General features: G+C 39.9%; 1 protein-coding gene across 1 annotated transcript in view; it reads right to left on the minus strand.

Moving 5' to 3' along the window:
• FNDC3A (fibronectin type III domain containing 3A) overlaps nucleotides 1-25,218 on the minus strand; it is a 47,304-nt gene extending 22,086 nt beyond the window's left edge. Inside the window, exons 1-9 of the mRNA XM_009077654.1 lie at nucleotides 25,147-25,218; nucleotides 21,171-21,408; nucleotides 19,236-19,508; nucleotides 17,370-17,428; nucleotides 7,344-7,501; nucleotides 6,111-6,170; nucleotides 4,881-5,019; nucleotides 4,219-4,272; nucleotides 3,467-3,591 (exon numbers count right to left, since the gene is read on the minus strand). Of these exons, the coding sequence (XP_009075902.1) occupies nucleotides 3,467-3,591; nucleotides 4,219-4,272; nucleotides 4,881-5,019; nucleotides 6,111-6,170; nucleotides 7,344-7,501; nucleotides 17,370-17,428; nucleotides 19,236-19,508; nucleotides 21,171-21,408; nucleotides 25,147-25,206 (1,166 nt within the window). The 5' untranslated portion in view covers nucleotides 25,207-25,218. The remainder of the gene's footprint in view (nucleotides 1-3,466; nucleotides 3,592-4,218; nucleotides 4,273-4,880; nucleotides 5,020-6,110; nucleotides 6,171-7,343; nucleotides 7,502-17,369; nucleotides 17,429-19,235; nucleotides 19,509-21,170; nucleotides 21,409-25,146) is intronic.
• Nucleotides 25,219-25,540: the final 322 nt, after the last annotated feature.

Raw genomic sequence — 25,540 nt, forward strand, 5'->3', positions numbered from 1 at the left:
CATGAGTCTGTCAGTAACAAAACACATGAACAAGGTTAACATGTTCATAATTGAAAGATTCCTTTGCATGATATAATTACAAAGTTTAGCTAACTAAAATGTTTTACTTTTTCACATTAACTCAGCATGCTAAAACAGTAGAGCTCTATATGCAATGATACACTAATACCACAGTGTCATTCCTATTCAAAATGAAATCATGAAGACATAAAAGCACATAAAGGAAGACCTCAGAAAAATGTTGCTCACGTGTTTCAAAATTACTCTGAAGTACTAGTTTCTCTAGTGATTCAAAAAATAATAGAGTACAGCCTCATCAATGCTAAGCTATCTTAGGAGCTGTCAATGTGAATATTATGGCAGAACAAATGAAGTAGATTGTGCACCAGTGAATCTCCTCACACATCTGTTAACCTTATCTGAGGACAATAAGCTACACCTTGCAGTGATAATACAAATAAAACTACATAAAAAGACCTACTGTGAAACAGAGGGATGCTTGCACAGAGGGTCTAACATGCATCCAGCTAGACTAAAAAACCCCACCCGTTCTCTGCTGGCATTTCCTGCTTCTACATCAGAGCTGAAGAAACATTTGCAGGCCTAGAGCTAGTCCAGCTTTTTTAACCATATGAAACTAATATCAAAGGCATTATTTTTTTTTAAATTAAATTTGAAACCAAAATCCTCTGTATGGGTAAAACAACAGTGCCAGTTCAATATCTCATGCGTCGGGACCTGACCTGCCTGAAAAATTTCAATATAAAGATACCTCAACTTCACCTCCTCTCTTGCTCAACCTACATTATAACAACACATGTTGTAAATTTTGGTCTGCATGAAAATATTTTGGGCATTACAGACAACACATTATCAAGAGTGTTGACAGTACACAAAGCAGACACACTGTCTGTGGACATCCGGACTCTCAAATAGATTGTGAAGCAAGAAGTGAAAAAGTGCAAAACAATAGAAAACTTTGTAAACTTATGGAAATAGTAATATTTTTTTTCTCATAAGAAAGTCACAAGCAAGAAAATCTCTGAAATGGAAATTATGTGATTCCTACAATATATTTACTAAAAAAGATGCCCAGCATTTTATAGGTAGCCTGGAGAAGGCATGAAGAGAGGCTGGATATAAATAGCATGTCCATCTCTGTTCACAACAAACTATTAAAGGAGACACCTTACAAGCAGATATAAAGTATAAAATCCCCACACTTTAAAAAGATATAGTATCTTTACTTGATTGAACCATTCCAAAATACACTGAAGTAAACTAAGAGAGTTCCAGTGATATCCACATGTGAATGACTATTAAACGATGTCCTTGGAAGTACAACAATGCTATCAATTTTTGAAATAGATTTTATTTTTCCATCTTTCTTTAGCCACTGTTTCATGTGCAGTTAGAATTAAATTAAAAAAATGAGTAACTCAGAGATTAAATACCTGTTCTTGCTGGTAAAATATTTAGACTAAATTCTGTCTCCAGATGCCTAATGTTCTCAATGTTCTTCGTAAGGAATAAACAGGCACTCACACTAATCAATATTGTTTCAAGAGACTTCTTAATTAAATAATACCATGAAGGCAATAAAGCACATCTTCAGAAGGCTATGAAATACTGATTTAAAAAATCTATTCAGCGTGATTAGTTTAAGAAGAGTACTTAACTGAGCAGTGTCTTCAAAGCTGACGCTGGAGGAATCTGACATGTGCACAGCTATTCCTAGAGGGTACACTCACACTCAGATGTAAAAGGGGAACAGGAAGAGAACCCGAGCACCGGACCCTGCTTCACTGTCAGCTCCCTCCCTGTCTTTCTTTGCAACAGTTCCAACTAAATCTCATCAAGACAAAGTCCAGGAGCAACTCAAGAGAATAATTAATTCCAGGAACATCATCTAGAAGGCAGTAACGTAATAAAGATTGTTGGAGCACACCGAAAGTCATCGTGTCCTCTGACAGTGGTCCAAAGCAGGTGCTTGAGGAAAGACACAGGAATAGGAGCTATATGCAATGCATTCCCTGAGTGCTCTCCAAAGCCTCCCAACATAACATAAAGTTAGCTTCAGATCTCCGGAGCCAGCTGTATTTTTCACATACTTAATAGTTCACAGAAGATTTCTTCTGCCCAGCATGAATTATGACCCCAGGCCTGGCTCCCTACTCTTTGTGCTGTCCTTCAACACTGTCCAAGCAGGCATTGTTGCTTCAAGCACCTCCTTCTGCCAGCAGAAGGACACACAATACACATCCTCTATTTCATGCTGTAAAAACACCACTCTGGTGATCAGCAGCACAATGTTCATAGTATTTCACACACTGAATGAAGAAAACAAATGCAAAATAGCAATTTTAAGCTGATGGCTAGGGAAACCTTATTTTTATGCAACACAGGACTTCAAGGTCCCACGGCTACTAGGTAGCATGGACACTAGCAGTCTGTTGTAGTGATGGTATGAGCCTTGGTAGTGTGACTGTTAGCCAGGTTAATCTGCTTTGCCTGATGAACAAAAAGCATTCCCAAGAACTACTGCACCCAGTAGTACAAACATGACTTAAGAAAACACATTTTTTTTCAAGTTCTTACTTATATTCTCTACTGAAGTCAGATGTCATTAATTCAAAAATAATTGAAAAAATTAAAAAAACCCAAAGTTTAGTGCTCTATAACTTCTGAAAAGTAGCAACAAACAGCAAGAACTGCGTATCCTAAGCATTTACAATAAGCTCTAGAACTTCCAAAGAATTAATTGATATGGTAATGTCACATACCGTCTATTTCCCAGGGTAACAGGAGACTAAAATACCTTAGATAATGGGTCATGGCATAGAGCACAACACAGATCCATCGACACGTGCCAGACTTACTTCCTGCTGCAGCAGAGTGTTTTTTGGCATCTTTTTATACAGTCATCACTACAACTCTAAATTTACGGAGGGATGATAAGCCCTTCAAAACTGCTACACCAGCTTCAGGAACTAACGCTAGGTCTAGCACCATATTGAACCTCTCAGGAACCAAGTGCAGCAGAGAGCATGGTACAAGGTACCCTCTGGTCTGCACAGCAGCAGCACATGTTGCTTCTAAGAGAGGCTGAGATTTGTAGCATTTATATGGTACATCTGCACATACACAGCAATTGCAGTATGTAGCCATGCCAGGCCCGAACAAAACACATTATGCTGAAGTTGGAAGGGATCTCTGGAGGTCATCTTGTCTAACCTCCCCTGCTCAAGCAGGGGTCAAATGATTCATAGCACACAGATAGTTTGCAAAATGAATAATCCAATCACATACTGTGATCACTGCAGGCCCTTTCCAACTGAAATATTCTATATCCCATTTCATTCCAGTTGGACTAAAGACTTTTTTCTTTACATGCCACCATATGTTTTTCTCAAACAAGCACACACATGCATATGCATCCCATATTTATGTACTTAACAGTATTTACCTCATTCCCATGTCATTTTTGGCTGCTAGCCTAAATGTGTACCCCATTGCTGGTGATAGTTTAGTAATCCTATACTGCTTCTGGTGACCATAATAACACTGGCAAAACTCTCCATTTCCTTTTCCCTAAAAAAAGAATAAATCAATCACATTATTCACCCCATTATATATGCATCCACAATTAAAGTGACACACAAATGTGAAGTAAACTAATTTTTAAAAATGAAACATAGCTCAACATTCTCCCATATAGTGAGGTAGTAGTATATGAAACTTTATATGCATATTGAATTAGAGGTTTTTTGCTTTCCTTTTCATTTCCCAGCTCCATGGGGCTGAAACTGAAAAGCCATGAAGCTTCTGCAGCTGTGCCATTGCAAGATAGTTGTCCAGGTAGGGACTGCAAGATGTTTGGAGGGGCATAGTTGATCCACCCCCTTTATACAAAAGAAAGACTGTTACAGGAAAATGATCCTTCAGTGTCAGGTCTTGAACATAATATTGGACTACAAGTGAAAAAGACACTATGAAGAGTGGCAGAATCATGCAATTAAGATCCTATTATTTTATAATAATATTCTTCTTACCCGTGAGAAAAAAAAAAGAGAATATTTAGATAGTTGCTTCAGGAATTACATATTTGTCACACACCTTTAAACAGAAATGAGTTTTCACACAACTCGATGTGCACAGTCACATATAACCACTTAAAAAACATACGAAATTAAAAATACAATAGAATAATTTGCTTACTTCATCCCATTCTAAAAGGTAACTGTGGATTTTGGAACCATTATCACAAGATGCCTGCAACAGGAAAACAAGAAAATTAGAACTCTAACTGGAAAAGAGACCACTTAAGAAAAAAAACGAATGGGCCAAACCATGGCAAGAACAGCAGAAGGCAAATGATATTCCCCTTATACAGTCATTTCACTTGCCAAGACAGTCCTAGTTCAATCTCCAATTAATGTTTGCTTCATGTTTATAGTTTTGTTTTCTAATTTAGACCTTGAAAAAAGTATTCTGGCAGCAGTGTAAAATGCTATAGCATTTTTCTGAGCAACTAGATTGCGGGTCTGCTCCAATCTCAGTCTTTCCAGACCACTTAATTTGCTTTGCACTAACAAACCTATGTTCAATGACAGAGAAATGAATCAGTTCCACAATACAGTACAGGACTGGAACTCAGCCGCTTTATCTACAAAGGCTCCTTGCTTTTCTGTAAATCCTCCTCTTTTTATTGAAGTCCACATTTAACCCAGTACATCTATTTCCAGCCATGGAACTGTGACTGAAATTAGTATGTTTGACAAAAATTTTCCATTTCAGTGAACTGGTATTTTGTTGATAAGCCCATGACAATTCTGAAGAGTTTAAAATATTTATTTTAAAGGCTGTGAAGCAATTCTTACCTTCCACTGAAGAGTAAGAGAATTTTTGGTCCGGTTAGTTATCCTAGGCAGATTTGGGGCATCAGGTTCACAACTAGTTGTGGTAAAACTCTCTGCTTCTGAAGGGCTCCCCTTTACACAGTTGCATTCTACTTGGACTCTAAAGTGGAAAAGAGCCAATAACGTTTTGCTTCAAAATCTGTATGTAAAGGTTCCAAAAATCCCTGAGTATTCAGACTTCAGTTACTGCCTTGCTGCTTCATTATTAAAATATCACTGTTATAAATAAGTAACTGGGGAGAACATCTTGATCAATGGAAGTAACGTGAAAGAAGAAAGCCCTTTACTTTGGATGTACATCATTACCATCAGTCAGCTTTGGTCTCACAATTATATCTGAAATATGTCTGTTATTAGCTGTACTTTGGTTGGGAAGTATTGTAACATCTTGCAGGCTCATTATCTGTTGTAGACACATTAACTAATATCATGAATAATTCTTCTGCAAGCACTTTCGTCAGATGAACACAATGAAGCTGCTGATTTATTTTCAGAGTATCCTCTGCACTCCTTCAAGACCTTACTGAGTGTATTCACCCTGACCTTTTCCTTAGGAAGGCTATGAATTAACTCTCCACATACTTCAAAAGAGTGAATTCTTGTTTGTGTCTCAAAGAGAAATGGTTTGTTTTTCAAACAGCTTCTCTCCAAAAGAAAATACATTATCATCTTCTGGCCTCCCCCTGCCCTCCAAGCTGTGCAGCTATGCCTTGTCTCTTCTGTGGGTGAATGGCACATTACTTCCTTCTGATTCATCTGGTTTCTTGAAAGAAAAAAAAAAAGAAACCCCCCGAAAAACCCTTTCCTCTGATCACTGATATAAGACCTGGGTTGGCAGCTTATGAAGATGCAAAAATCCTGATATGTTTTTGGTGCATGAACAGTGAGTCACAGGAAATTTGGCTTTGTAGATTTCACAAACAGGGAGAAGGAAACATTCCAACAGTGACTAAGGTTGTACACAAAGTGGTTTGTGCTTGCATACAGATGCAAATATGTAATTTGTCAGTTATCTTTGTGGTTGAGTCTTTCCAGTCTTCACTGATTTTGTGCAGTGTTCACACTGGCAGAATTCAGATTAGGGTGAGAGGTGGTAAAAACAATCTCTGAAGACTTATGCAAATACACAGGTACAATGAAACTTTTAAAACATTTCCACTGCATTTAATGAAGAGAAAAGGAGATACTCACTTTGCATGGTAGTCAGTTGCTGGCCTGAGATCATTTACAGTAACTTTATTTTCTTCTCCACTGGAAAGAGATACAATTTTGTTTAAAAGACTGTTTCAGAATTCCATAGATTTATAAAAAAAGACACGTATCATTTGATCCACTCACCTAACACACCTTCTATGAAGTGTATTTGCTTAGTTTGTCTCTCTCGCTAATTATAGTAAAATGTAAATGCATTTATCTTCAAATTTTAGAAGCTTCTTGTGTTATTCCTGCTCTTTTACCCTGGTGGTTTTGAGGCCTTTTTTTATTCATTTGCTGCTTTTTAGAAAATAATTATTTTCCTCTTTACTCAGTAAATCAAGCTGCATGTGTATGCATGTATGTTGTTACAGAAAAAAACCCATTAAATACTGGGGCCTATAGAATCTCAGTTCAGCCTTGCAAAAATCAATTACCTACAATTGTACCTGACTGCATACACCTCCTTGTTGTTGCCTGGTAAACAGAAAAGACACCTAAGTAACATCTATTATTCTGCTTTTGCTGACATCAGCTTATGTTAGCAAAGCTCCTTTCTTTTCCTTTAGTTTCTAGGATAGGGGTATCCAGCTTGTGAGTCTATGAAATCTATGGAAGGTGAGGAAGATAAACTCACTAGACACAAAGGTTTATAATTTTAAGAGAGCTCTATGCCCATAACGCTGAATTTTACTGTTACATTTCTCCAAGTTGAAAAAAAAACCTGGCTGAAGAATGTTGTGCTAGGAACGAAACAACTGAAGAGTTTTGTTTGCTTTGATGCTGCTATGAGTTGTGTTCTGTGTGAATCTACTTACTTTTTTTGTATCATAAGACTGTCTCTTACCAACAGCAATTTTAGGGAAGGGAGGGATAACCTTACTGGGAGCAAGGCATGTGCTGATAAATAACTATAAATACAACTTTTATTTCTCACTACTCGCATACTTCACTATTTGAGAACTCATAGTTTCTAGTGCTGGAATTCAGCAAAGTGGTATTAAAACACGTCTCCAACATGTAAGAACAAAGTCTTTGCATTCTGATTGATGGCACAGACGTCAGTAATAAAACAAAACAAATTCTACTGAAAAAAGGTAGTTGATTTCAAAAAGAAGTTACACAAAAATGATTATTATCTAACTCTCTGACAACAAGCAGACTTTTAATGAGGTTTTAAGCCACATAATTCAATGCAGAAGCAATTAAATAAAAATAATGATCACCTACACGTATACAGTTTTGTACTTTCCATCTTTTCCAGTATTTGAAATCATCACTTCATAGGTATAAACCTCTGGTATGTCACTCTTGTCTGTGTCTTCTCTGGCATCACTGGATGGAGGGGACCACATGAGCAGTGCTGTTCTTGCCTGAATATCTGATACCTGTAGGAACACAACTTTTATGATCTCTGCCATTTAAATGCTGTTATTTATAAACACTGCTTTGTCACTGGATCAAATAAGTGAGAAGAAAATCACGTACCATTAGCATATCAGAGTATATATACTGATACAGTGGCTATTAACTAGTTGTAACAGATGGATCCAAGCTGGAAATACAGGCGATGCCATGGGAAAACCGTGTGCAATGCAGACACCTCCCGGTGCCGAGCGCCACCTAGCGGGACACTGAAACACGGACTGCGACCTCGGTCACGTAACCCTCACTGACGAGTACACTCTCCCGTTAGACTGGAGTCTATTCGGTTACCTATCCCAGCGCTCTCTTTAATCAGGACATTAACAGGGATACAGCTTCCTGAGGCTCTAATCTGGTACTAGAACACAACTCTGGCACACTCACAAGGTCCATGTACATATACACATATAAAGAGACAATATCCTAAGGAATTCCTGTGGTAGTGCTTGCCTGTGCAGACAACCCTTTGCAGAAAGGCCTGGATAACAACAGTTGGTGTGACAGAAATATGTGCATGAACTGTGTGTGAATACAACCCCTCCAACTGCCCCACAAGTGTTTGCCCCAGCAGACTAATCATGCTGCAGGCAGTGACACTCGGGCAGGTGAAATGGAAACCAGGCATCACAAAGAGACTTCTGAAACAAAGAAGTAATCAGCTGCAGAAGTATAAAAGAAGCATGAAAATTTCTAACAGGGGCAAAATATGCTGGAGTGGAACAGAGCAATGACAAAAACCTGGCCTGATAGGATGAGAAATTGCCCTGCCACCACTGCTGCCTCCATCCAGGCCTGATGGGTGCTGTGAGTAGCTGCACCCTAGCTGGTGTGACAGCAGTTTGGGGTGCAGCAGGCATGAACCCACAGCTTGGATAAGTGCATGTGACCTAGTGGAAAGCTTTCTCAATGGCCTGTGGGTTAGCAGATTATAGGGAACAAGAAATTTTAGGGAGTAAGTTACACGCAAAGCTAAAGCGCTCACGTCTCCCAAAGGAGACACATGACTAGGGGCACTCACACTCCCAGAAAAGTGGTGCTGCTTGAAACTCAGATGTGCTGCAAGGGGCTGGGGATGCTCATGTTTTTGTAGGTGAGTTCACAGGTGCATGTAGGTGATTACATATTTTTAGGATCCGTTTGTTACAGAAGGAAGCCTAGAAATTTCTGCCTTTTTATAAATATTGCACGTCTGCTATTGTGGTTTATATGTTGCACCCACCTACTGTTTCCAATCATTTAATATGAAAACTGAAAACACATTTCATTATATGAAATGACTAGTTTTACAACATGACTGCAATATATATCTATTTTAGGCATAATTGCTTTTGAAAATCTATTACCTCAGTATTGGAATGGAAACTATCTTCACAACTGGTGCTCTCAAATTGCTATCATCTACTGTAACAAAAACCTGAATGGGTCAACTTCAAGAATGAAGCAGAGAGAACATGACTCACTGACAGCAAACAGAAAGGAGAAAAAACAAATATAACAATATGAGCCTCATGTCATGTCTTGGAAATAATATCACTAAACCCTTATATGCTAACAGGACTGTATATCATATCCTGAAAGGGATCAGATGGTGGAAGGACTACACACTGAAGCTCTTGGAAACACAATTCAAAGTCTGGCAAGAAAAATTCCACTAAAATCTTGATGAAATTACAAACTACACTAATATTATCTACAACCACCTCAGTAAAATTGTGACATTTCTTGAAGCCTTTGGAGTTGTGGGAAGTATCTAGTAAAAGCTCTCTCTCAGACAATCCTAATCCCACCCTCCTGGGTTGCAGAAGGTGGCAGAGGATCCCAAGGGAAGAGATGTAGGCTCATCAAGACCTACTGCAATTCAGGATTAACAGATCCACTCTAAGACTATCTATTCCTGTGTTTAACTACCTTCGCAGTTGAATTTTTTTCCCTAATGTCCAGGCAGTGTCTCTCTTCTTACCAGCTAAACCGACTAGTCCTAGCCACCATACAGCTGAACATTAGACCTTCCTTTCCTTTCTGCAGTTGTTTCTTTTGTATTTGAAGACTGTTAGCATTAGTCTTCTCTCAGCTATCAAATCTCTGATCATTCTCACCAGTCTCTTTATCTCTTACTGATTGATTTTCTTTAGTGCTTTGCCCAGAACTGCACATAACATCCCATCTAATGCTTTGCTAATGCCAAACTGCCTTATGCACCTGGCAGGTAACATTTCCGTATAACATCTTAGTCTATCTTCTTTCACACCAGAGAAGAAATGCTGGTGGTACAAGTGAAAGGTGGCATTACAACTTGCCTTGGGTTTGTGTGGCAAGGTTTTGGTAGCCAGGATAGGGGGACTAAAGGGGTGGCTTGTGTAAGAGGCTGCCAGAAGCTTCCCTCATGTCTGACAGAGCCAATGCCAACTGGCTCCAAGACAGATCCACCTCTGTCCCAGGCCAAGCCCAGCAGTGATGGTGATAGTGCCTCTGAGAGAATTAAGAGGTGCACAAGTCCCAAACAACCCTGCAGAAGAACAACTGCAGCCAGAGAGAGGAGTGAGAATATGTGAGAGAACAACTATGTGGACACCAAGGTCAGTGAAGGAGGAGGAGGAAGAGGAGCTCCAGGCACTGGAGCAGAGATTCCTCTGCAGCCCATGGTGCAGCCCATGGTGAGGCAGGCAGTCCCGCAGCCCATGGAGGTCGACAGGGAAGCAGAGATACACCCACAGCCTGTGGAGGAGCCCCACGCCAGAGCCTGAAGGAGGCTGTGGCCCTGTGGGAAGCCCATGCTGGGTTAGGTTCCTGGCAGGACCCACATCTCTGTGGAGAGAGGAGCTCACACTGGAGCAGGTTTTCTCACAGGAGTTGTGACCCTGTGGTCATAATCTGACCATGCTGGAGCAGTCTGTTCCTGAAGGACTGCACCCTGTGGGAGAGACCTATGCTGGAGCAGTTCATGAAGAACTGCAGCCCATGGGAAGTTCTCATGCTGGAGAAATTTATGGAAGACTGTCTCCCGTGGGAGGGACCCCAAGCTGGAGCAGGGGTAGAGCATGAGGAGTCCTCCCCCTGAGGAGCAAGGAGAGGTAGAGACAATGTGTGATGAACTGACAGCAGACTCCATTTCCTGTCCCCCTGTGCTGCTGGAGGTGGGGGACAAAGGGCAGGGGGAATAAGGTAGAGAACTAGGGAGTGAGGTTGAGTCCAGGAAGAAGGGAAGGGTGGGAAAAAGTTTTTCAGGACTTAGCTTTTATTTCTCATTACTCTACTCTGATTTGATGGCAATAAATTAAATTAATTTCTGTCAAGTCTGTTTTGTCTGGGACAGTAATTGCTGAGTGATCTCTCCCTGCCCTTATCTTGACCCATAAACCTTTCATTGCATTTTCTCTCCATGGCTTGGCTGAGAAGGGGAGTGACAGAGGGGTGTTGGTGGGCACACAGCCTGGGTCAACCCTCCACAGATCATACTGGAACATTAAAAGATTAGAGGTTTCCACTGTTTAGCACAGAGAGAGCAGGAAGAGTGGGAAGGAGATCAAAGGTAACACTACAGACTACAGAGTAACAAGACAACTCACAGGACTGACTAGTAAAATTAAATCCAGAGTATTAGTGGAAATCATTATATATCAACAAGTGTCAACAGAGAACAGAGTGAACTGTTCTTTAAGTCTCTGACTAGATGAAAAACTATTATCCCTAGTTACTTCCCCAAGGCAATGTTTGTTGATCAACTCACATAAACCTTCCATAAGACTTGTAAAATAATAGATGACAACTGTGACACTGTAACTGTAACACAATGAAGCAGCACTATGTACCAAGTTAAAATCAGTGACTATGTAGGTTGTTCTGGTTGTTTAGCTTTGTGTAAAGAGAGAATGTGACTCACGAATATTATGAAGAGGTGAAGCTTTGCTGCGGCTAATTTGCCAAAACTTAAAAGCAACAGTCTGAACTGAACATGACCAGAAATGTGATGTGAAAAGTATACACAAAAGCTGGAAATGAAGGACATCCTAAAGGTGCATAAAAAGCTGCAATATACTAAAGAGATAGAAATTCTTTGTACATACCCATGCACACATAGACAAATGGGGAAAAGGGAGAAAGAAGTTAGCCAAAAAGATATGGTTTAACCGAATTTAAAGGAGTTGTTAAAAGATTCAATGAAACAAAAAAGCTAACAGGATTTAAGACAGAAATACAACTTGTGCATAAGGGGTCAGTAATCGAAAAACCAAAAAAGAAGTAGGCAGGAGTGAGACTGAGTAACATCAAGGTTTTTCTTCTGGCCCCATGCTCATGTTATGTATTTCCTAAGTTCTAGAGCTTTTCAGTAAATTCAATTATAGGTGTATGAGCATTTTCAACCACACTCAGTTGCTAAAAAAATATTTTTAAAGTCACAGCTGCAAGCACTGACAAGAAAGAGTCAGAGAATGTAATTTAAGTCCTTTCCAACTCATTTAAAAAGCATTTGGTGCTGCTTTTCAGATTCAACTTCCAGCTAAGCAAATGATTCTTAAAGACAAGTCTAGGTTCAGCTATATTCTTCCTCACAAGACTATTAAAATAAGGGACAAAAGCAAAGTATCAAAAGGTTAAGAGTTATGAAAATAAAGATTTCCTTTAAAAAACTTTTCTCTGTTGTGCATATGCACTATGTTAGCCCTAGATTACACTGGCATATACTATTTTAACACAAAACTCTAACTTCACACAATGCAAGCATATGATAGTAATTACTAATTTATTCACTAAAAAGCAATTATTAAATATAGTCCTTAATCCTTGATGTTCAATAATATTCCAATACTCAACTTTTGGAATGCCACCTAGAGCTCTATTATAGAAAAGAATTGAAGTTCAGGAATTTCCTGTCAGTTCTCAAGCACAAAAACACTAGCATATTTTCAAAAAACCTCTGTGATATAAGGAAGGAAAAAGTATATTTGAAGAACAAAGATTTAAGATCAGAAGGATCCACTATTATTAGGCGCCCTGAGACACTTGGGAGTGGCTTTTGCAGAAAATTTGGCACTACTTATTACTTTGTATGCTTATTCAAGCAGCTGCAGTTCATTTTGGTGGCAGCTTTGAGCATTGTGTACTCTGCAAAGCAGAGTACAATACTTGAGTCAGGCCCCAGCACTGAGGAAACTAGAGGTGGGAAGGTCTTCATTAGCAATCCAGCTTGCAAAAGTGAATCTCCTCATTAACTACATTACACATGCCCTTCGGGTCAAACAAAAGAGTAGTTTTAGCATGTGCAATCTGAATTGCATCCACAGTGACACAAGATACTTAACTGGTGGGTAAGGTGCATCACATTCTAGAAGTCCACAAGCACACAGAGAACCACAAAGTATGCTGCCCTCCAAAGGGATTTATATGCTATATAGCTAAACCTCAAATTCTGCGTTCCTATTGCCTCTCCTTGTTACCCAGCCTTCTGCACCATTCTTCATTTTGCTTTTGCCTTTTCAGGTCCCCTTGTCTTTCTTCTCATCTGCTTGCTTTGTTAATTGGTTAACAGACATGACAGCTGGTGAAGACTCTGCCCAAACGCTGAGGACTCAGCATGGTGCAATCTGCAGAACCACTCCAACTTACATCTGGGTATAAAAAGTTCAAAACCACCTAAGTAGAAGGGTCATCTGATGGCAGCATCACATCACCAACTTGACTTAACACTCCTATCTATGAAAGGATGGGGGATCCAAACAGAGAGTAGTTTAAGAAAATCAGCCCCAAATAGGAGTCTGGAGGTAGCAAAGTTGACGTGCCCCACACTGCACAGAACTGAAAGATACATGTGAACGAAAGCATGCAACAGAGTCCACCACCTGATTTAGGCCCCAGACCTGGGCATTCAGACATGGGACAGCCCAGGACGGGTCACAGCCTTCAGCGTTACTCCAGGCTTTCTGAAGCAGAATACGGTGCAACGGACACTGTACCAGACAGCACCCTGTATCATCATCTGGTTTTATGACCACAGCCAGTACCAAGTATTGCCTGTGCCAGCACTGTTCAAACAAGGAACAGGGTGCTGATGATTCATCAAGAATCACAATACCCACAGTAAGTGCTTGAAGCTAAACATTGATTGAAAACCTGCAGGAATATTTCTGATGAGAACTACAAACAGAAGGGTGTGAAAAAACAATGTCCTGGTTCACTTCTGGACAGTGAGGAACATTTCCTTAACCAAACTGTGAGAGGTTGCCTCTAATCCTGCAAGGCCTAAGTAGTTAAGACAGACTCCCTTTCTCCTATCGTGTCACACCACACTCCCCAAAGCTGCAACATCAGCTAGTCTTCCACCCACCCACAGCCCTAACAGTCACTTATGCTTTCATAAAGCATAAGTCTCTCAAAGTGCTGGGAGTCTGGCTTTTTGCCTTGTGCACACTATGTAGTCTGTAGCAGATTACCATGGCCTATGCCTGTGATGTCTTCTGAATTCTGCAGAGATCACTTCTAGGCACACAGATACACACAATGATGTTCAAGCAAGGACAGGGCAGAGAGGGGAAATAGAGTGCTTGCCTAAAAGGCATGCAGAGTTGAGTGTTGAGGATAGAAGGAGATGAAAGAAAACATGACAGTACTGACAGTCCATTGCTTTTCCCTACGTCATTAAGAAACACAGCAGACAACCCCACGTATTGATCTATACTTCTCACTCAGGAAGCTCAGAATACCCCTTGGCAACATAGCCACTGGTAACACTCCAACTTGGATGACATGATGCATGCCCTGACCACTGGCAGAGGATGATGCACACTTCTGGAGAGCTGGCCTTCATATTTCTAGTCAGGAGAGACAGGGTTGCCTACATTATCACAAAGGTAAGAAGGGCACAGCAGGCACTCATGATCTGTGGGCTGCTGAGAACACTGTTGTCCAGCATGTCCCAGTAACAGCACTATGTTGCAGTAAGCTAACCTTGCAGCAAAGTTTGTTTCTGCATCCATTCCGATGCAGTATGTGGCTAAACTAGGTACATGCTCCCTTGTCGGGTCAGACACATGACTCAGAGCTTTTGACCCCATTCGAGGGTCAAAGACATGGCCCTGATCCATTCCCAAAGCAGGTGTGTTTTGTACAGTGAATGACAGGGACCATACAGAAAGAACAACATACTCCTGTGTTAAACAGAACAAAAAACCCAGAAGACAAAAGATGACTAATCTTGAACACAACAGACCAGTATTAGCATGAAATCTTTCCTGCTCTGCTTTAAGAGTGGGATAGAATTCATCTAGCAGTATTTGGATGCATATTTTCCTAGACTATGTGTGTATATGTATCTGTTAATTGCAAATGACTCCCTTAAACACTTTCTGGCAGTATCCTACAGCAAGCCTGGAGCCTTCAGATCCACTACACAAGTCTCTGCTGCTGGATCTAACAGAGTGATAGCAATAGGTGTTTGCTAACACCGATGGAGATGAAACACATAGCTGGGCAGTGAAACAACAGGCAGCAAAACAAAACCTCTCCTGGCAGGACTTGGCAGGTTCTAGCTATCAGAAGAAAAAAAACACTGCTATCAAATGTAGACTTACATTCATTTCTTACAGCCATAACTCCTTCTGACCCTTTCTCCAGCTTCTTGAAGTCTGCTCCTAATCAACAGTTCTTCATTCCAGTCTATATTCTTTTTTACTCCACATGAGACTTCAGCCCTTTAGCCTCTCAAAGTTCTGGTATTCTTGTCTCACCAATCTTCACCTTTCTCAGGAAGTTTTAGTCTCTTGCTACTACCGCCCACCAATTTCAGTGTTGCTAACAAGACTTTCAGACTCTCATCACCCTTTTGTTATCAGTCTGTTTGTAAAAAATAACAAACAGAAAAGATACTTATCTCCATTTTGTTCTTTTCGTAGTTCACATCTACTATTCTGTTTGTTCCTGGTCTCATTTTCTCATCATAGATGTAATGTCTTTTAGGATCTCTCAATTCTTAATTGTCCTTTGGACCTGTGCTTCTTGTCAGAGCTCTCTCAGCCACTCACTTCCTTTCTTCCTGACACCTTTCATAATCTTAACCTTTCTTTTCTGTCTCGGTTTCTACTCCAAAAATTCATTTTATTGCCCCCTTGACTAGGTCCAATTGCTATGGTCATCCTGTTAAGTGCTACCAAACTTGGCAGTCCCAGCTACTATCTACACCTCAGCAACAGCTAGGATCAGCTAACTCTGCTCCAGTTCTTCATCTCGGATCTCTTAAACCTTTTTGATAGGATTTGATTCAGACAGCTTCCATCTCCATGCTGCTTACCCACCAAAGACATGGAGGCACCAAAGACATGTCAACCCATTCTGATGCTTGCACACAGTAGGACACCGAGCGTTCAGGACTTCCTCTATAATTACAATCCCTGCTCAGCCCCTGGAGCACCTCGGAATGGTTGAAACTGGAAGGGACCCCTGGGGGTCATCTGATCCAACCCTTTGTTCAAGTAGGGTCATGTAAAGCCAGATGCCTGGACCTATGTCTGGACAGCTCTTCCATATCTCCAAAGAGAGACTCTCTGGACAACTTGTGCTGGAGCTCAATCATCCTCACCATAAAAAAGTGTTTCCTGATGTTCAGAGGGAACCTCCTACGTTTCAGTTTCATTGCTTCTGGTCCTGATGTTGGCATAATGAAAAAGCCTGGCTCCATTCTCTTTCCACTTGCCTTGCAGATACCTATATACATTAATAAGATCCCCTCTGAGCCTTCACTTCTCTAGGCTAAACAGCCCTAGCTCTCTCAGCCTCTCCTCATCAGGTTGTAAAGAAGAATCAAGACCAGGGCACTAAACTGGGGCCATGTTGCCTGGGAGGTGAAGGGAAGAATGTATGAAGCTGATGAATGGAGGAAGTAGCTGACTGACTGGACAAATCCATGGCAAGCTCTTCCTGGAATTTCAGTTGTATAGGCTTTTTGTAGTACACAATATGGAACACAAATTGTTTTCGCTCAGGCAGGATGGTGGACTGAGGACTGTGGTGCAGATTTCTGGAAAAGCTGTGTAAATCCTCACAGAAAGGTAAGGGCTGGGGAAGGTCCAGGTGATGAAAGACAAGAACACAGACCTGCTCTAAAAATGCAAGAAACTGAGTTGGGCAACAGTGCTTTAAAGAGCATCTATGCAAAATTATGAATTGGTTTTACAAACTGACAAGAAACTGGTAGGTTTTCGAGCAAGGGAAGTCAGTCAGGTTAGTCAGAAGATCACTGCTGACAGTCACCTGCCTTGGCAAATTTTATGTGTCTCTCCTCCCTGGAGGTGCCAGAGACTCTTAAAGAAAAATTTGTCCTCATTTTTCTCTACTTTGCAAATAAGGTTCTCCAAAACCTCATTTTTGGCCAAGTTTCCAAAACCTTGCCAGGTATCTCTCTTGACTAGAGATACATGGCATGTAAAATTGTTCCTTGAACAGTTAAGACTAAAGAAAGACACAGGAAATTGAGAACTGATTTCACAGCAAAAGATTATGTTAAGCACCATCTTCCATTAAGTGGCATCATTATGCTACCAGCAATGTTACGATCTCTTTCCATATGTATTTTTTATAGTTCTGTTAATACTGGGATTCACAGAGTGGCCAAGAAGAAGAATTTTGCATAATAACTACCAAGACAATTTTAACTTCATGAATGTTAATATACTAAAAATTACTTTGGTCATTTACATTTCAGTGGCAGGAAGTTAAGTGAGTTTTCTTTAGTGTGGAAAGTTAAGGATCCTTTCAACTTGGGAGAGAGAAAAGGAGGTACAGCTCTATCAAACAGCAACGGATACATTCTGATTTTATGGAAAGCTTTTGTTACTTACTTACCACTGGCTTGGCTATATTAGAAAGAAGTGCTTCCAGTGCTTTTGTTTCTTCATCCTTTTCTTAAAACACAAAATCAAAGCAAACAAAAAGCACCCATGAATATCGTGCAGTGACTTTACAGTGAAATAGCTCTTCAAATTCAACAATTGCACACGGATGAAAGTATCTATAAAATAGAACACCTTGCTAACTTGCATTCATCTAGGGCAACATAAAACCAGAAAGTCTCATGAAAGTTGTTAATATGAAACTCTTTCTAAATCTGTTCTATGATTTATAGAATACAGAAAGCCTGGTTATCTTTTATTAATGTATAACTTTAAACAAACTACTGCTCTGGAGAACTTAAGATCTTGGATAAGATATTCCCCATAGATTTCTCATAGGATGTAGAGGCAGTCAAGTTACAGTAGTTTAAATATGCTATTGCACATCAGCTGGAAGCCTAGTGGTAACACTGCTGGCCCCCCTCAATTGCAAGGGCAAACCTTAGCTTAGCCTCCAGTTACACTGCAGGGAAAGAATCTAAGGTGTTTTGTTTCAGCTGAAGGTATAGCTATGCTTTATAAAGGACTCAGTATATAGAAGTGTTGCAGGTACTTTCACACAATATTTAAACTTTATTATCTCAATAGTGTAAGAGAACAGACTATTCAGTTTTGATGGCGTGGCCAGGCATTTTTAATCCACTTAACCTGCCTTAAACCAACATAAAACAAATAATTTACAACTTTGTTTCTAAGATGACTTATGCTGTTCAAAGTAATCAATGTTTTTCTGACTTCTGTTTGCCAAGTCTCTTCCTCAATGTCTCCTGAATCAAATAATTTTGAAAAGCGGACTCTTCCATTTTTCATATAAAATACTTCCAAGGAATCATTAACATAATTTTTGTAACATATTAAGCAACAGTTAGCTCATAAATAAATACCAACTAACAGAAACTAAATTGAAGACAAGACAAATACCATTCCGGAACTATAGTGACAAGCACTCATTCAAGTTTGGAGCAACAGTTCCCAGCTTCTGACTTCAGGTTGCATCTCAAAAGCGACCCTCGGTACTAAGCTTCCACAGGGTATTATCTACACATGGTTTTAAGCAGCTCTCATAAGTTGAGATTTCCTGGTTTTGATTAGACCTACTTTCTTCATAATCCCTTTGGTTTACGGCAACCTAACATACCTTGACACAAAGTTATCATCTCAAAGCAAACTTCAGGGAGTTGAGAAAAATGGTTTGTTTCTCTCAGCATCACCAGTTACAGCTCCTTATTCTGAGAAAACTGTTCTTGTCTGATGACAAGTCTTTGACGTTGTTTTCTGAATCTGAAGGGCTATGCCAGTGACCTCAAAGCTGCACAGTGACGCATCACCACATTTGACAGTGATTGTATGACCAAGGCTGAGGGAGTTCAGTCCACCGATGAGATCACCAGCTTTCCAGTGAAATAGAGGTATTAATAATAAACACACTCCATATGGTAGTGTCTTAGAAAACATGAACTTACATGGACTAATGTGAGGACTGTTTTTTTCTATAAGGGCCTTTAAACAATACCTGTCCTCTGCAGGGACACGTATCAGTGTTATGACGTACGACTCATAACATTCTCTCAAATTTACATGAAGACTTCCATGTCAGTAGTTTTTGTCCTCTTATTCACATCTCTCATTCCAATGTGCTGAGCAGGTTGATTGCCCTTGACTCCATCTGATGTAAGTCAGGGCAGTTACAAACTACTACCGAACTTCAAGACTGTCAAAGTGTGGTGTTCCACCTACAAATGCTATGCTCAGCCAGAGACTGGACCTGCATCATGCATTTGTGTGTGTGTGTGTATGTATTATTTTTGATATCGCTTACCTTCTACTTCTGTGTCCATCTGAGAATTACTTTTTCCTTTACCCAAAGACTTGCTTTTGGTAGAACCTGTGCTTATACCAGCTACATCTTGTCCTTTCATAAGTCCATTATGTTCACTTGTAGGAGAAGGACATTTCTGAGGCGATGATGGAGGACTGTTTAACTTATCCTTCTGAGTGCCATGTCGATCTTTTAATTTTTTTTGCAACCTTTCATATGTTTTACTAGACCTTTCATCTCTAAAGTTGGATCTTCCATGAGCAGGCAGAGTATCTAATGAAAGAAAACAAAAACAACCGCTAAGAAGAGAATGTCATTAAAAATCCACTTTGAAATGCTACGTGCATTAAATGCACACTTGTGTGTAAAATTATGTCTCTACTCCTATTGGAAAACTGAAGTGTCCAGCAGGTGAACTGATATACACTAACTGGACATTAACAACATGTTAGGAGAGAAAGTGTAATCTTTCCTTCCCCTTCTTTTTTCTACTTAAAAATTATTCCTTGAGTGTTTCTATAATCTCCCCTGAGCTGTAAGGTACAGGATAAAGTCAACACAGAAAAAATATGCTACTTTATTACGTTACAGGAGGTTTTCTCTAAAGCTGAATGAAAAAATCCACTAGTTTTAAGAACTGGAATGCAACTAGAGCTCTATTACTTTAATAGTGCTTCAGTAGAAATCAACAGAGACAAACACTCATAAAAGCACAGAAACAGAACCTGTGATCTATAGGGCAGTGGAAAGACACTAGACGACTGAAAACAGTATGTCTGGGTCTTGTAAGTACACTACACCTGTACACAGTAACCTGAGGCGTTGCTGCAGTATGACTAAAGTCTCATCTTTAAGTCAGAATGTGGCTTTGGAAAAAAAAATAAGTACCAGACTAATGCAAAAAACTGCAGACTGGCCAACTTAGCAAACTAAAAGCAAACAACTGCCATCTACAGGGAATCAAGAAATTAATAAAACTACAAACGAGCACCCAAAGAGCATCTAGTGATGTACTGTTATCAAAGTAGTGCAAGAAGAAATCAAGAGTATAACTTAAGAATACAGAAACATTAAGAATTCCGAAAAGATCAAGACATTGGAATGTTCTTATCTGACTGCTTTGTACCATCATGACTATTTAGGCTCAGCAACTACATGGAGGCCATTTTTAGATTATTTTAGCAGTATCACAGAATGCTGAGAAATTGTGTTTATCCTCCTCCTCTATAGCTTCTAGCTTCTTTCTTTCTCTAGAAACAGCAACCTAGAATTGCTCTCTGAAAGTATTTCAAGCTTGGCACCTGCCTTATCTAAAGAAAAGCAAGTCTACCATAAATGTAAACATTAACCTAACAACCTAACCCTGAGTCAGGACACAAACACTTTGCCTCTAAACCCTACTAAACGCAGACACCAACAGCAGTACCAAAGACAGCTTCAACTACAGTATTAAGTTTAGGTTAGTGGCACTTGATTACTCAAATTGGACTTCAATAGGGACATTCAACTAAATGCATATGGTTTTATGAAAAATGACAAACCTTTTTCCTTAACCAATACTAAGAATTCCTGCTTGGTGCTTCACACAGGATGCTTGTAAGAGATTGAGATCTCAGAACAGTGCTCAGGTATGGATTTAAACACTGAATCACTACAATCACCTTCTACAATGCTTTCTGGGGAAATCTACAGCTGGTACACGTAAGTAGTAATCTGTACGTTTAACGGATCACTGAATAGACAAGTCAAATAAATTAAGAGAACTTCTGGAATAATAAGCAAAATCAAGGCTGGTATCCTCATAAAAAATTTTGTGTATGGCTCCCATTCAAGCTATTGCTTGATAAAGCCCACACAGCAGCCTAACAGGTGCTGGAAATGAGCAGAACGTTATTCCCTTTGACAGAACTTGCAGTATTTCGATAAGCTACTTACCCACATCCCCATACACTTGCGAGGTGTGATACTGTGGAATGTATTGCGTCGCTATGTCACCGGCTCCGGTCACGGGCGAGTATATGTGGCGTGGTGGAGGGGCTATCATGGCTGGAAGAGGAAGGAAGCCAGGCAGTGGGGGATGTGGAGGCCTGTGTATCACTGCGTGACCACCAGGATGAAATTCTGGAGCCTGGGGAACCACCACAACCCTTCGAACACCGTTCTCCTCAATAACCTGTACAGTGAGAGACACCACATACCACAAGAGAAATGACAGTCTGAAAGGAATGCTCCTACAGATACTTAAACAAAACTAGAAATAGTAAACCTCTTAAATTTGAGGAAAAGAAAACAGGAGAGCCTAAGAAAAACAAAGGACAATTAAAGGGCTATCTACATTAAATGTATTTACTGCAACAATGACATTAATTCTTCAATGTAATGTTAAAAAAACCTGACTGCAACATCTTATAAACAACCAGGTATATTTATGGCACGAGACTAGTTTCTTCCTAGGGTCCCGTTTCCACCCTCATTCACACTGCTTGTATGCTACACTACAGCATAACAACTAGATTTCTCCCCAGAACTGGTGAGCTGACAGATCTCACTCTGCATAAATAGTGAGAGAAGGTGAACTGTTTTAGCTCTGTCCCCAACTCAGTCCACCAACACTAACCCAGGAGGCACTTGCCATACTGCCCCTGTAGAACGCAGCAGTCATTGTCAGCTTCAACCTGTTAGCAAAAAAACCTAGCAGGATGGTAGTCAGCCCTCTCAGGACTCCTTGACAAGTCAAGGCAGCTCTAAAAAGCTTTTTTCTTCTCCCCCCACTCCCCTGCCTGTTAAAATGTCCTGCACCCTGAAGGAAGCCACATGCTACTCAGAAAACGGGTGCCTTTGTGGCAGCCTCTGCCAAGTCTCCACTGCGCAGAAGCTTGTGAAAAATTAGCAAATGGGAGATGTGATAGGACAGCCTTTGGCTAAGGGACCCAGTGCAGCCCTTGGCAACTTTGCCAGAAGTTCAAAACAACAGTAGCATATGTGATCCCATGGTGAGAATAAATGCGGTCACATAAGATGCATGAGATCTCTATGCATATACAGTAACATTCGGAAGACATAGAAGTAATGCACACAACAGAGCTGATCCCACTTTACTCACATAAATAGCTGAAAATTAATACACATGACCTAAGTAAACAAAGCTTTAAAGCACATGTATACCATGTGACTTTCAAATGTGGGTTATTTCCAGTATACAGAAATTGTCCCTTATTGGGAAAGAATAATTTCATTACAGACAACACTCTTTGTATCTCTGTAACAATAGCTGTGTGCTATATCCTAAAGGCAGAATATATTAGCAGCAGTAAATACAACTAGAACTTCTGCTGTCCAATGAAATTTTCTAAACACTGAAATGTGGTTTTAATTATTTAAGTCCTTTTTGCTTACAAACCCCCTAAAATATGGCAATTTATTATGATTTTATGAGCAGATCCAGATTATGCAGAAAGCAGCTTCCATTAAAAAACAAATAAGCTGCTTCGTTTATAATTTGTTTCCTTGGGCCTGCTAATAGCCTAAGTAACTCAGAAACAGACACCCAATTCCTAACAGCAGGAACCTTAAGTTTAATAGTGTAAAAGTTTGACAGGTCTGTAACTGTGTGTCTAGATCAAACATCTGTTCAATGGTAGGCCTCCAGCAGACAACTACAGGGATAAAAACCCTTTCAAAAAGCACTAAGAGCATTATACCAAGTATATAGTTCTAAGTTATAAAAGTAAACAAGCTCTCTATTATCCTAATTGTGCTAGTAAAACGTGGTTCTGGCGTAGGCCTGTTTGGTTGAGTGAACCAACCAAACATCATGGCAAAACTCACTACAGACAGTGAATATAGACAGCTTAGAGAGGATGAATAAAGACGCGCTTTCTTTCAGAGTTTTACAACTACAGTTCCAAAAGAAGAGGAAAGGAAAAGCAAACCAGCTTCTGAATTGCTTTTTAGTTATGTGATATAAGAAAAATAAATCTTTTATTCAGTGTTTGCCCCCAACATCTAACAGAGGACAGTAAGCTGTATCACTGCCAAACAGGAACTGAAGCAAGCAGAGGCATAATAGAACTAAATGAAAATGGATAGACAAGAGATGGCTATGCTGAACTTCTTCTTCCAGGCTGATGGCTTCAGACATTTAGTTGGTTTCCCACTTATCTCAAAATATAGCTGCAGCTGCTGACATTTAAAAATATACTATGCGTGAAGAAACCATGTAAGTTACTTTGCTGGGACTGTATTAAGTCCGGGAAAACTCTGAGCTCAATGATGTTAGACTTTCCTGTTTACTATTAAATCTTCTGGCTTGTAACAGGATCTTCCATCATAAACCTCAATGGCTCACATGTTTTGCCAGTAGTAAACACTTCAGAAGTCTTATGAACGACACGTTTTCCTGGACTATGGCACTTCTACCCAGATGAACACAGCAAACCTGAGCTTGTTCCATCTGTACTCTGAGCTGGACAGATGTGAGGCATGTTCGGTTCAAAAGTCAGTGCTGTGTTAACACAACACCTGCTTGCACTAACAAACTCCAACGAAAGGCTAACGAACGTGCCTCAGCAAGGCCCAGCCCTTCAGCCTCTTTGCTTCAAGTTGTCCTCAAAGGAAGGATAAATTAGTTTTAAAAATATTATTCGGATGAGCATAAGTTACACAACTTTTTAAACACGAAGTACTTCATCAACTGAAATGAAGTACCTAAGAAATATGGCAAAATTCAGAATTTCAATTACCTCAAAACTTCTTTCAGTTCTTTAAAAATGAACTCTAATAGGAATCAAGACTTTTTACTATGACCTGAAGATAAACAGACTTTCCTGATTATTTCTAATTAATTTTTCTACTGCCTGTTTGGGAACTCAACTATGAAGGACAGATGACTCAACTTATCAGTCAGCTTTCAACAGACAAAAGGTAAAAATTAGAGTAGTAGTCTGCCTACCCTGACAACCTTTTCTATTGCTAGAGGACAATTTTTTTTATGCTGTTCAGATAATTAGTGCAACATCTGCTAGGCACTTTGGGCTATTTGGTTGCATTTTACACACCGCAGTCTCTTCTCGGTATACACCATGGGATGCATGCTAAGCCAGAGACAGACTGGTCACAACAACAGAACATCTGGAGAGAGACTTAGAATGGAATTCATCTGCTCTAACTTCCACATTTGACCTACTAACCCCTAGACTTGTTCCACGGTTGAAGGAAAGACAGACACACCATCTACAAGGCCACACACCTCATTACTATACACATGTCAAAAATAGCCAAGAGGAATCATCCTTTTAATCTACTTTAAAGGATGTCCAGGTTACCTAGCTCACACTTCATTTTCAGGCATCTAAATTAGGAATCACACAGCAGTGAAAAAATGAGAGCCTCATTTTAAGATAAGTAGTGGAAACACTATTATATGATAACTTAATTCCCAAGGGACAGCTGACATTTTTTCCGTGTTGTTTGCTGTACTTTTTCAACTGACCTGTTTTACTCCTTACCTGCAGGGAACTTCCCAGACAAGAACTATGCACATATATAAAATTGTAATGGTGCCAAGAGAAAATATCCACTAACACAGAAATCAGTGCAGGTCCTGCACAAGGAGCTATTTGGGTCATGACTGTATTTTATATTCTGAGGGCATCTGGTACATTAGGATACTGAACTCAGCAAGGAGCTGTGCTTGTTATTGTCATGTACGTAGTTAATATATAACTAAACAGGCACACAGCATGAGAAGTCTCCCATCTCAGAGGTACTGTGGGACATTTCCCCTTATTTACTTGCTTGATCACAGTGACTCTGAAACTTGACAAATTATTTTACTGAGTTAGCTATTATGGTTCTACTCCCATAATTTTCATGAAAGGAAGTAAAATAAGAATCAAGTGAAGTGACATACCTGTGGGGCATATCCAGGAGGCACATAAATAGTAGGCACTGAACCATTTGGGGACATCATTGGAACCTGAGCAGGACCTAAATGGGTTACAGAAATATTCAGTACAGCACCACTCAATAATTTCAGAAAGCTGAAAGAACATACTGAACTGCAAAGTCGCTGAAAAATATACAAAATAGCATGGATAAACAAAGGCAATGAACTGTGCAGATAAAACTATAGCAAAGGGCACTCTTAGAAAGCTAAAAACCAGTTGAATAAAAACTGGAACAAGCTAAAAAATTCACCAGCAGCAATTTCTCTCTTCTTTGTCAGTAAGCTCACAGAAGAGCTCATGTCAAAACTTAACAGGTGACAAGTCAAAGGAAGTATCCCAAGATGAAAAGACAATAGA

Source organism: Acanthisitta chloris, unplaced genomic scaffold, assembly GCF_000695815.1.
Source record: "Acanthisitta chloris isolate BGI_N310 unplaced genomic scaffold, ASM69581v1 scaffold30686, whole genome shotgun sequence".
Lineage (NCBI taxonomy): Eukaryota > Metazoa > Chordata > Aves > Passeriformes > Acanthisittidae > Acanthisitta > Acanthisitta chloris.